The sequence below is a fragment of the Triplophysa dalaica genome, chromosome 19, assembly GCF_015846415.1.
Source record: "Triplophysa dalaica isolate WHDGS20190420 chromosome 19, ASM1584641v1, whole genome shotgun sequence".
Classification (NCBI taxonomy): Eukaryota; Metazoa; Chordata; class Actinopteri; order Cypriniformes; family Nemacheilidae; genus Triplophysa; species Triplophysa dalaica.
The window spans coordinates 9,706,816-9,720,000 of NC_079560.1; the positions used below are offsets into that span (position 1 = coordinate 9,706,816).

The 13,185-nt window shown below is 41.2% G+C and overlaps 1 protein-coding gene across 1 annotated transcript in view; it reads right to left on the minus strand.

Annotated features, from left to right (window-relative positions):
* Positions 1-333: 333 nt before the first annotated feature.
* arhgap32b (Rho GTPase activating protein 32b) overlaps positions 334-13,185 on the minus strand; it is a 71,331-nt gene continuing 58,479 nt past the window's right edge. The window contains 13 exon segments of the mRNA XM_056730879.1: positions 334-3,945; positions 4,809-5,395; positions 5,671-5,778; positions 5,781-6,434; positions 6,821-6,895; positions 6,983-7,128; positions 7,240-7,441; positions 7,563-7,708; positions 8,033-8,140; positions 8,426-8,508; positions 9,012-9,156; positions 9,929-10,031; positions 12,141-12,290. Coding sequence (XP_056586857.1) covers positions 1,717-3,945; positions 4,809-5,395; positions 5,671-5,778; positions 5,781-6,434; positions 6,821-6,895; positions 6,983-7,128; positions 7,240-7,441; positions 7,563-7,708; positions 8,033-8,140; positions 8,426-8,508; positions 9,012-9,156; positions 9,929-10,031; positions 12,141-12,290 — 4,736 coding nt within the window. The 3' untranslated portion in view covers positions 334-1,716.

Consider the following 13,185-nt stretch of genomic DNA (forward strand, 5'->3'; position numbering starts at 1 on the left):
CATGATTTACGGATACATTTTTAAAAACAAAAGTTATATCTCTGTTACCATTTGTAAGTACACAAACGCACATCATCAATTAATATTAACATGAATCAATAAAGGCTAAAAAGCTTTAATAAATTGCAATGCATTAGCCTTACATGACCTAATGAAAAAAAATACAACCCTATTGTAAAGAGTTACTGATTTAAGACATCAGACTGCAGGTTCATAAAACTTGATTAAATTAGATCACAAGGCATTTATGCTAAAGGTCTCAGTTTAGTAAGGGAGGGCAAATGGAGAATTTGCAATAAGATATCAGTTTTGTCACATAAAACAGATGTTACATGAGTGCCTTTATTTCTCCACACTAGCCAACCAATCATTTCTTTTCACAGTCTAAAGAACAAACAAAAACAAGAAACTACGGCACATTATTGTCAACGTGCCGGCAATGAAAATGAACTTCATAAGACTTTGCAAAACACACAAAAAGAACAGATATTAGGGAATCAATCACATACAAATGATACCACCCAGAGTTTGGATCATTTGAATACTTAAACACAAATTTATAAGCATGTTATAAAATATTATTATCTGACAGAACGGGAACATGCAATGACTTGTCAAAACAACAACAAATTAAAAAACATGGGTCCCTTTTTCATAAAGTCTTTTAAATAACTAAAATGATGGTATCTTCATCTCAGAGATTCTTGTTGTGGGTAATGTGCTTTCTTTGACACTGTCAAAAGCACAATTTGTGAAGTATTAGTAAGTTTATGGAGTATTCGGTTGGTTCATATAAAAAAATTGTCGACGCAAAGTGTGTCTGAGAAATTTAGTAATGGAGCTTGTTAAATATAGGTTAAGTAAGGTGCAGGTCTAAGGTCAGTCAGAAACATTGTAAATCACTAAATGTACCAAAAACTCTTAACAACACATTTCTCTTTCTCTTGAACAGGGCAAGAAATGTGTCTTAGCCACTTCACATTGGCACTCCTTCAGTCGCTCAACATTCCTCATTGTTTGGTCCCTCCAACAATAAAGAGCAAAGTCAAATCTTGTCAGTCGGTGTCAAGTTCTCAAACAAATAAACATATCCAGTTGCTTGGGATTAAACCTTAGTATGTAATAGTAATGGCACAGACATGAAAAATGCACATTTTGGGCCACCAACCTAAAGGCAGAAGATTATTTGTACCGCCTAGTTGTGTACACGGTGTGAAAAAGGTAGGAAGGATGACTTCAACAGCGTTTCCTTTCCACGGTTACTGTTACGTCCATAAAGTACACAATATACAGTATATCAAGGTACACAGAACTGTTCTGTAAAAGATAGATTACATGCATTTCTAAAATGCAAACCTTTACACCCCGATTATACCCCAACCCAGACCTTTTCCAAATAATACAACAGAACGAAACATTCCCTTCATAACCAGCAGTGTTTTTCTTTTTCCAGATATACATTACTCTTCTGGTTCTGATTTATGTACCGTTTATCAATATCACATATCTACAGTATATGACAAGTTACACCTTCATGTCACAATGTGGCTATTTAAACAACTGATGAAATATGGTACATTCAGTTCAGTAAAAAGTCTTTTTGTAGATTAAAAAACAGAATGTAAACAGTCAGAAGGCAGTCCACTGTCCTGCAGAGGCTGCTGCATTTTTATTGAAATATTATTGACAGTTTCTGTCCACAATCCATCTGTCTGCTCATTCAGCATTAATTTCTGCCTCGGGCCTCTGCGCTGAAAGCTCAGCTTGAATAAAAGCGCCCTGTCCCAAGGCAGTGGAGTATGCCCTGTTACTCTGCGGAGTTGAGAAAGCGGGGCTGTGATAGGAGCTGGATCCACCAAGATGTGCTACTGAACTTTGGGACTGAGGTACTGGGTGGTAGTCATCCAGGTTGTCGTAGTGTGACTGTAAAACAATGGTGCCACTGCTTTCTCTTTGCGCCTGTGATTGACGTGTGTAGGATCCACTGTGGTCTCTTTCCGAGCTCTCTGGCAAATGAGAAGGAAGACTGGACGGGTTATAATGTGGTCGCTCTCTTACACTATGAGATCTTTCGGGTTTGGGTGGAGGTGTTGGCTTCACGGGAGCAGCTTGTTCATCTTCACTGACCGCGCTAGTGGCTTTTACCCTGCATATGTGTCGATCTAAATCAGGTCTTTCATATCGAGGCTGAGCGATCCTGCTATCTGGCTCAAACTTTGGATCAAGATGGCCGCCCTCCGGTAAGTGCTGCATGCTTCGTGGTGGAAGCTGAGATTGATGTGAATGGTTAGACGAGTAGGTCCTGGAGCTGCCCTGTTTGGAGTGTTTTTCCCCCATTCCATTTCCCTGGCAGTGCTTCTCCGTTTCAATATACATGAGCACATCTGGATCTGATATAAGGTGCCTGGGAGCATGCTGAGACCCAGAAGCTACGTTGTATCTGCCGTCCTTTCCCTCAGTGGCCATCAACACCGCTTTGCCAGGATCTGATTTGCTGCGCATGTGTAATGTATCAAATCCACTTGTATCCATTGGTAAGTAGTGCCCCACGTTGTCATATTGAGACATGACAGAACCCTTCACCTTCTGTCTCGCTCGGCTTTCTCTACGAATGGAGTGCACTCGAAGCCTCTCTGCTTCCTCCGGGTCCCATGCAAAGTAAACACCCCCCTTTGAACCAGCGTAAGGAGGCATGTCCCGGCTAACAAAACTGTGCTCCTTTAAAGGAACAAAATGGCGCGAAAGGTAGTTATACCCTCCAGACTTCCCTCCAGGCCGGCTAATGAGAGGTGTCGTGTCCCGACCACCGAAAGAATGGACGTGCCGTAAGCGGATCGTACCGTAATGATCCACATCGTAGTACGGGGCTTCCAAAGGATGAGAACTCGAGTAGGGGCTGTAACGGTACTGAACTCTTCCGTTCTCAAAATAAGGCTGCAGTTGTGTGACGTGATAGTCAGTTTGAGAAGACGGTTGGTGAGACTTGCAATGGTAGATTGGGCGCTGGTAGTAAAAAAGCTCATCGTCCGGTGGAACCTCTGTTCTGTTAACCGGCATTGAGCGGATAGCAGTGGGCGGCATGTGTAGGGAGTGAACTCTGCGGATGGCTGGATATACAGTAGGTCCATCTACAGGGCTGTAGGCATGGCTGTGGTGCATTGAGCTTGAGGAAATGTATTCACCCCTTGGTAGGCCACGAGATTTGATGGACTGGTGGTTAGACCGTGGTCCAATTGTATTGTATCTGCCATCCCCGTGACCCCTGTAGGTAATATGTGGCTCTGATTTAGACACGTAGGAAATATGCGGTGGAACACTTTCTGGACGGCAATGATAAGGCATTGAGGATGGACCTGTTGGGGTTACCCGCTGATGGTAATATGCCTCTGCTGTGGGCTCCGGTAGAGCTGCCTCTCCTTTCGAGTGGTAAATATAACCCGACTGATGAGTGGAAGACCTGCGATGAGGTGGATGAGATTGCGAGGGAGTGTCCTCCACTGAGCCTCTCATGGATGTCTCTGATGAGACATTGTGAAAGTTGGCTGGGTTTGCAGCTTCAGTGTGGCAAAGAGCAGCCGTTGCTAGTTTACTTTCAATTGTGCGAACAGGGGGTGCTGGAGGTGCCACTCCATGAGTGTGATGTTGAGGGCCAATATCTGCTTTGGGATGGACAGGCTTTATGGCTTCCCATGGTTTTTCCACCGGGTCAATAGGTGTAGCCGGGATGGGTGCAACTCGAGCGTTGGGCTGTGATTTGGGTTGAGACTGAGGCTGTGCTTGTGACTGAGGCTGTGCTTGTGACAGAGTCTGAGGCTGAACTTGAAGTTGAGAGCGAAATGTTGAATGAGGTTGAGTCTTTAGTTGAGGCTGAGGCTGGAGAATTGCGACTAGTTGATCTGGTGCCTTTTGGGGTTTTGTTTGAAGGTCATTTTCTGCCATATGGACCTAAAATTAAGCACAAATATACGTTATTGTCTTACAATTCTTTCTTTGGTCTTCACGTGTGATGTGCAGTAATCTCAGTACTTTTAAAGGGATAGTTGACATAAAAACTGAAATTCTGCCATCATTTATTCACCCTCATATCGATAAAACCTTTATGTCTTTCTTGCTTCTGTGGAACACAAAAGACGACATTTTGAGAAATGCTTCAGTGATTATACAATGGAAGTCAATGAGGAGCAGTGTTGTTATACAGGTTTGGAATGACATGAGAGTCCGTGAATGAAGGATTTTCATTTTTTGGTGAACTGTCCCTTTAACAGTAACTGATTTCCACAAACAGAAATGCCACAAATCGGCATAATTTTCTACACTTGCACAAATAGGGACAAATGTAAATAAAGCAATGGCACAAAGCAAGCCAATGTTTTTCCAATGTATTTAGTGGTGCTTCCATGGGAACAACACTACTGATCACTATGTTCCTACTGTAAACGCTCCCAAGCTCTAGCTGGCTGTCGGTCAGACTGCACCCAGGTGTGAATATACAAACTCTACATTGATGAAGGCCTGGATCATGAATATTATGTGACATATTTTTAATGAAAGTCAGACACTTGAAAGTTATTTCCTACAATGATGAAGGCTTAAGGCCAGGTATATTACCTACGTCATGTGACTGGACACCCCAATCAGGTTGCTAAGGGACATCAACATGCTAATTAGTATTCATTAGTTATGCTATTGTAATGTTACGACAGTAGGATTTAGAATTTTAAAACCAATTTGAGTCTGTACTACAGAAGTTGTGACTAAGCAGCAAAGTTAGCATTCAAACTTGCAATTGAAAATGTGGTACTGCTCACCTCAGAGCATGGTTGTTGAATAAAAGTATCCTTGTTGATGGTTGGTGCAGTGGCTTTGGTTGAGCTCACGGGTGTCTGGCCCACAGCTGGCTGCTGCCTTTCTGGACTTTTCTGTGTTTCAGAAACTTGAGAAGGCTGACTTGAAGGTACACTACTCTGTCCTGGTTTCACCGATGAGACAACATCCTGGCTGCTACAGGAGGTGCTTGTTGGGATTCCGCTATCTTTGCTAAGATGCAGACTGTCTGAGCGAGTTAGTTTTTCAGTCAAGGTGGAAGGTGCTAAAGACGCAGGTTCTGAAATCTTTGACGCCTTCACAGCAGCTTCTTCTAGTGATGGTTGAGACTGCAGAGGTTGAGGAGCAGATGGCCAGTCCAGTGTCTCCGTTAACCCCTGTGTCCTTAGAGGAGAGACCGGTGTTGGGGGTCCAGAGGGTAGCCTCTGAGAGAGAATGGTGGCCTGCTGAGCAGATTCAGCGAGAGCTAGTGCAAGCATGCGGGCAGCGTTCTTTGGTGGGGGAGGGGGAGGGAGCAGGGACACGGAGCTGACTGGGACAGTGCCCATTGGTGAGTCCCGAACTACGGCTCCTACAGATGAACAAAACAGAGGGAACTGAAAACAAGGAGAAGGCAGGATGATCTTCACAAGCAGGAATGAGAGGGAAATGCTAAATGTGCTCGATCTACAGACTGTGGACAGAATTCTCTACATTTAGGGCACTCGTGCAGTGTTACTGGCAAAAGCTTTGTAAACTAAACCTGTAAAATCAAAATTACCTTAAAATACTGAAACCTGGGATATCAAGGGTCAAGCATTCAAAAAAGAAATAAAGACAGCAAACTCCTGTTTTAGTTACGCTTACCTGGCTGCTCCTGACAGAAGGTGGCCTGTGGTGGCTGTGCACATTCAATGCTTGATATGTCTTTATTCTCCTTACTCTCAAAGGTAGCAGCTTTAAAGAGAAGCTCTGTTGAATGGCTTCACTCAGGGGCAGATCAGTGGTTCTTGAAAAAGAGCTCAAATTGGCTGGCGACTCGAGTGGAGATGAAGGGGACGAGGCCTGAAGTGCAGGGCTCTCCGGCCCCATCCTTATCACGGAGACAGGCGATTCGAAGATGCTCAAAGGTGTCAAAACAGTTGACTTCTCACTGATCTTAACGGATTGAACTGCAATTTTCTCTGATGCAGTGGGCAGTTTATTAGTATCCTCTAAGGCCGGTCTGTGTTCTGGAGACTGAGAATGGCTCGTAACCTTTGCTCTGATTGGTGAGACGGGCTCGGAGCCACTGGCACTTCCCGGGCTTCGCTTCAGAGTTCCCGCATCTGTGTCAAGCGAGAAAATGGACGTCTCTACCAGAGGAAGGCTACACTGGAAAGACATAGGGTCAAAGTCTAGAGATGCCATGCCAATGTCAGGGGGGCTCAGGTCCACATCATCAGCAGAGCGGGGGGGAGAAATGAGAGCAGGCACACAGATTGGACCATCGTCTCCATCGCTCTCTCCTTGACCCAGGTTGTCGTAAGAGTTACAGTGCTGTCTGCTATCTAGCAGGTCACCGTTAAAAGAAGCCGACAGGGCGTCACTGCTGGAACGAGGTCTGCGTGGTCTGTACACTTTAGACTCGCCTGTGTAATAGGAGAAGCGGAAACATTAGAATAACCTAATGTTGATGTACAATTTAACTAAGATTTCTAATGGAGATTACACAGATCCTGGGTATACAGCACGCTACAGCTGGCTTAGTTACCATTTTGATTTAAATGTGATCTCCCTCTCCTCAGGGAAATTAGATTATAACAATAAACTCTGTAATGATTCCTTAATGGCCTGCTCCCTATAACTATTTTAAAATACATGGCCATTATCACAGGGAATACTCGGTAAAGTATCTCTGTAATGGCTTTATTGAATGTATGACACACGTCTGCTGTTGCAGCTATTCTCTGGTGCCGCTCACAGACTGCAAATGCCTGATGTGTGAAACATACAAGTCTCCATGTACAAATGTTACCTTCAACATTATGTAAAGAGGTGAGAGACTCCTCGCTTTTGGCCGACCGAAGAGTAGCAGTGTCTCCTCTTCCTCCTGAGAAGTGACAATGAAGGAAGAAATTTATGGATTCATATTGAGACAGGAAAGAATTCTTCTCAACATATACATGACAACACTCACCAGCTAAAGCCATTGCCTTAAGTTCATTCGGTTCACTGGGGTTACGGTGTAGTTTGCGTTTGGACATCGCGGAAGACTTGCCCAAATTAAAAAATGACCGCCAACTGCCAACCGGAGACTTTTTTGACTTTATGGGTTGCCTTTTCCTAAAAACAAATGTTACAAGGTATAAAATACATACTTTATGGGAAAAACAGGTACACATAGTCTGATGGCCACAACACAAAGATATAAAGGTTTAAAAGCTAGCTATATACCTCTCCGTGGGGAACTCAATGACTGTGTGGAATTTTCCTTGCAAGGCTGCTGGCCCCTCTCCTACTTCAATGTACTTGCTGTCTGCAGTGATGGGGGAATTGATCTGGGCCTGAGTACGTGCCTGCGCCTCTTCTAGTGTCAGCAGCTTCGTGGATGGGGAGGGTACCAGCAACGATTTAGGACGAGACAACGAATTGTGTCCTAAGGCGAAACAAATAGTATAGATAGTAACTATAAAACACATACATATAGTTATGAGAATATAGTTTAGACATAAAATAGAAAGCCAAATGTGAAACTGCTTTGGGTTCATTATGAATACCTGTTCCCTCTCGTATGAGTGAGCTCAGTTTGGTGCTGAAGAGAACATCCACATTGTTGAGGATAAACTCTACCACAACAGATTGTATCCGCACCTCCATGAACGCTGCAGTGCCACTGAAGCAAGCCGATTCTATTTGTTTTGACCTTATAAAAGGCAAAAATGAGTTAAGAATGCTAGGATTTTTGTAGTGATCATGTTATGAAAATCCACAATGACATGCGTTTCTACATTACGTTTATATTTGCATCTAAAGAAATACATGGGAAATTGCTGAATATAGCTTATTTTTTTTAAGTTACAATGCAGTTGCTTTGCAGTAGCTCAAATATTCTGCATGCATATAATCTATAAATATATTAGCAAAACACTGAAGATAAAGGTTTTAGATTGAGTATAACATGTTACACAACATGACAATTTTCAAAACATACCAATAATAAGCACATTGCAACATGCAGTTATCTTACCTCAGTAGGTTGGGGGCCCAAACAATGGCCAAATTCTTTGTATGCATGTTTGTTACATAGCTGAAAGTGGCCAAGTGTGACAGATGTCTCATAAGAAACTCTAAGGTCCTTAAAACAGAAGCATAAAAAACGAATGTTAAACAACCAATCCATTAATAATGAATGCAGTCTAAACCTAGCATACTGGGTTAGATTTAAGAAGGTAACTTTTTAAAAAAATGGTGTTATATTAACAGCCTCCATTTATCTAAATCATGTACACTCTTGAAGTACTTTTGTAATTACTTTATGTTCTCAATACAAAAAGATCATTAACAAGGCAGCAATGTTTGAAAAATTAGGTCATGTTGATCAGAGAACAGACTGCAGAGGGCGCTGTAGTCATATACAAACCTGTAATGTGGAGGAGGCAGCTGCTGAATGACATCATGTATTTTGATCAGCCTCTCCTCATCTGTGGCTGCTGACACGGCATCCTAAAAAATGGAAACACCGTGTACATAAGGTTCACTGAATCAACAACAGTACCAAAAAACATAAATACTCCTAAACTCAGCACAGCAAAATGGGTGAATGTCCACACTGCGATACAGAGTGGAGATAAGCAGACGATAAGTCCATCCTCACTGCATCCATAGCAACCTGTTTAAATCTTTGTGCTTTTTTCTCCTGTAATGACTTTCGTCTTGAAATGCTGTAAATGTCAGTGTTTTGTTTGCATGCAGCTGAAGTGCTTGTGAAGTAAGCAGCGCTCAAACACGGCAATGAATTTTGCATTATCATTAAAAGCAATCAATAGAATGAATTTGACAGTCTCAGAGAAGACACCTACACACATTCACAATAAGAACTACAACCGAAAAGGTTTGATATTATAAGTATGGGCACGCTGTTCTAATATAATAGCTGCTCTCACCTATTATATAAGAGTTTGCGTACCTGAGAAAAGGCTTTTTGCCTGTGTGGATTTAATGCTTACCGAGAATTTCTCATACAGCTGGTAGGTGAGAAGTGGGTTGGGAAGCTCTCGAAAGTAAAGCTTGCACAGGGAGCCCACACAGTGTATGTCCTGGATGTAAACATCTTTTGTCAGATCTGGGATCTGCTCAGAGTCAAATTCGTGCCTAAATAGAGAAAGAGACATAATGACGGTGAATTTAAATTTCAAACTATTTCAATCCCTAATTAAAAACCCTGTGGTTGACCAAAAAGGTATTAGTTCCCGTTCCCAAGATCTTTAAGAAACAGACGAGAGTTCTAAATAAAATTGCATGTCAGCAATAGAAATGCATGCAAAAATGTTGTTTTATATAAAATAATTGTATTATACATTATATTGGACCTGGCACAATGAAGAGGTATGGTTTCTGTAAATCGGCCAACACTGATCAAAAATTGACCTGCTGTCCTTCCAAAACCTTTGATGTCCAAATTCGCTATTTTTCAGAAAAATTTAAAAACACTGTACTTTTTAAATGATTGAAAAGCACCTTTTTAATACTATTTATTGGTTCGATTTTTTCGAAACCCAGTGACACACATAAAAAAACGTATAATAATGATTTAAGGCAAAAAATAAAATCACAAAATGTTGAGATACAAAATTTCAGCAGTAAAGCAGAGATATATTGGTTTGTAACTAAAGAATTGGATGGTCATGCCATACAAATTGTTCTCCGTTTTTAAAACTTTTATCATAAGATAACTTTCCCAGAATACAGCATAAACCCCATCTATTCTCTCCTCCAGTCCACTCATTTCCTCCAGTATCTGAAATAATACTTTTTCTAAAGGGAATGTGTGTAATTAGAATCAGCTTTATATTCAGTCACTTCATTCCACGTATGATAAATCCCTATCTCTACTTGTAATTAGGAAAGTGGGTTTCTGTCCTACCGCAGCTTCTGAATGTTGGACGCGATCCCGGAGAGACGGTACATTCCATCAACCACTCCATGCTTCTCAATGAACTCAGTGCAACTCTTGAGTACCTGTGGGACTAGAGGTTTAGAAAAAATGTTACTGGAGCATCCTCTTTTGGCACGTAACTTGTGAGATTTGTCAAAATGCCAGTGAAATAAATGTCAGATTCTTTGTGCAGCCCAACTTCATGATATTAATAACTCCACCGGCATAACACAAAGAAAAGGCTTCAAACTGGACCTGATCATTAAATTAAAAGTCCACACATGACAGAGAAAGGCTCTCCAGAGTTTATTGGTTCACAGTTGGTCTAGATGTACTCCTGATCTCCAACTTGACCTTGCAATAGTTGACTCAGAGGAATCTTGGTCAGAGAGATGCAAACGACCCTGATTAGTCTTCCTTCTTGACAAATGTTATTCTGTCGATGAGTGAGTCCCAGAATCCCTCAGAGGCAGCTGTTCAGCTACATTCCTTACATAGTAGCCTAAAGCACAAAATCCTCCCTAAACTCTCAAAAACTATTTAATCTTTTTAAAAAAGAGTGACAATATGCTACTGGGGTGGGTGGTATGACCAAAATCGTACATTCATATTACTGAAATTGTCAGTTTCATCTTAACATCATAAACAAACGTTACTGCACATGACCCCAGCTTCCGGTACACATTTACAACTAATAAGAGTGACTGTAGATTATTTCTGATAATCAAAAGAAACCGAGAAGAACCGTTACTTGGATAAATTTGTCTCTCCAATATTTAAGCGCTAGATGTCAATGTACCATACGGTTTGTTTAAATGCGACAAAACTGCACGACCCATTCAACAAATAATATAATTATTTTACATTAAAATAATAATATGAATTAATATGAACATAAATTAAATAGTTATATTATTAGTCACTACCCAAACACAAACCGAAAGTCAACTGGGGGTCAGGTGTGCCCATGTCTGATTAAAGGGTCCAACACAAAAATATATTGGAAATATAGTATTTTTCCATACGACTTCATCTTTTTGCTCACACAGGTAAATAAAGAATTATTACGCTGTACGACCAGTATAGTAAATATTCTATATAATTTTTTTTACAACTTAATATATTTGAAAAGTTTAATAAAAAATTTTTTTTTTGCGCATTCCAATTAATATCAATCAAACTGCAGTTGGTTTGTTTTAATTTAAGCCATAGTAACAAAAAATACAGCTAACTAAGACAATAAAAACATGATAACAATCAAAAACATGATTTTGAAATGTTTTAAAAAGGGGTTACTGTATCTGATTTTGGAAACAAACTCTTTTTTGTACAATATTTACCTAGTCCTATATGAAACCAAATGAATGAGAAAAAAAAGTGATTCTTTTTAGTTAAACCAATTATAAGAGTATAGCAAAAGTTGTGCAGGTTAATCTGAAAAGTGACTGATCTATACCAATGACTAAGTGCTTCATTTCAAGTTTAGGAGCGTCTTGAGATGAAAGGTACACAGTCTGTCATCACCCGCTTTACAAACACATTAAAGCTGTATGTGCACATGGGTGGGAGAGGATGGTTTTTTAAACAGGATTAGGTTCAGATCTGGGTTTTACACCCAAACACTGTCTTTCATTACGCTCATCTACATATCCCGCCCCACTGGGAGACCTTCTGTAGCTTTTCGGTTTAAGCTGAGTAATGTCTGGTTTTTGAATGGTACCACTGCTTTGCTTCTGAGAGAAAAGGAATGCACAGAGTTTTAATAAAAGCTACAATTTGTTTATCCCGCTCAAACTGTAATGGTCGAGCAGTCGCACCGAGTTGCGTGGATCCCGTTTGAAAAGGACAAGGCTCGGATTGTATGGGCAGGCAATAGATCAGGGAGGATTTGGAGTCAAACAAATGCAGCAAGTGTTGAATGCTGCCTGGGAGCTTTGAATCAATAGGAAAGAAATCTCCAGACACGGCCCCCTAACCATTCCTCCCTGACCTTTACACCCCTTTAAGCCAATCGGTTGCTGTTGGCAACCAACCCAGGCAGGCGCATCCAAGGGTGATTCCAGGGGAGGGGGTCTGATGTGCTTTCCAGGCCACCCACACAGCGGTAAAAGTCACAGAGGCTGGTGTTAAGCTAAACCACCTGTAGCATTGACAAACTGATACAGTTTTTCTGAGAAAGGTCAGAAGTGGGCAAGCTCACCATCATGGCCCGAGTTGAGAAGATGTTCTCCCAGGTCACAACCGAACACCCTCTCCCTGAGGATTCCTCTCTGCTTCAGCTTCTGCTTGGTTGGCCTGGACTTCATGAATGTGCGCAGGAACGTGATCAGTTTCCCGTGTTTCTTGGACACTGAAAGATAAAAAATGTGAGGGTTATAGTAAAAGTAGTCATTTTTATGTAAGGAAAGTGACACCACATCCTGAAATCGAAGAATGCAGCAATAAGTGAACCAAATCAGCTTCATAGCACAGGTTGGTGCCACTGAGAATAACAGCTTAGGCCTTAACTCTGTTCCTTCACTTTTGAAATTTGCCAAATGCTCCATTGTGAGAGTTGCTCGCACAGCCTAGATTGCAAAATAATGTTTTGTCAGCCGAGCAGAACAACTGCATTCATCCAAAAATTCCCTTTTACTCCAACAATATTCTTTGGGTGCCTATACATCCTGTATAATACTTATACTCTGTGAATCAATCAAACCGTTATAAACTACCAAGGTCTAATCCAATAGCGCCTGAACAATAAATGACAAATACACAAGTTGAAACTCAGAGGCTCGGTCAGCTCTTGTAAAAACACGATTAGTTGGTAACTCACAACCTTTGTGAAAGTCTTTTTTAAAGAAAGTAAACTTTTGTCATTTGTTTAATTTTTGAAGGAGGCCAAGAAGCAGGAAGGACATCTCAAGCTGTTCAGACTCCCGAGCAGCTTGTGCTGACATTAGGCACTGACAGTAACAGCCATGCTTAAAGGAAACCAGCCGCCTGGCCATGAATTACCATGACAAATTCTTGGAGGTCAAAGAAGAAAAGTAGAGCGAAACAACTTGGAAATATCAAGGACTTGGCAAGAAATGACAAAAGCACCAGGAGAGGATTCCCTAGAACATTCCTTATAAAAACTTGAATACAAAATAAAATGTTTGCATATTGTGGCTGTACAAATGAGCAAACATTCTGTTGCCAGAAACAATGTCAGAGCTATTACAACTGCTGCTGGGATTTCTGAAATGCACACTTTTCCA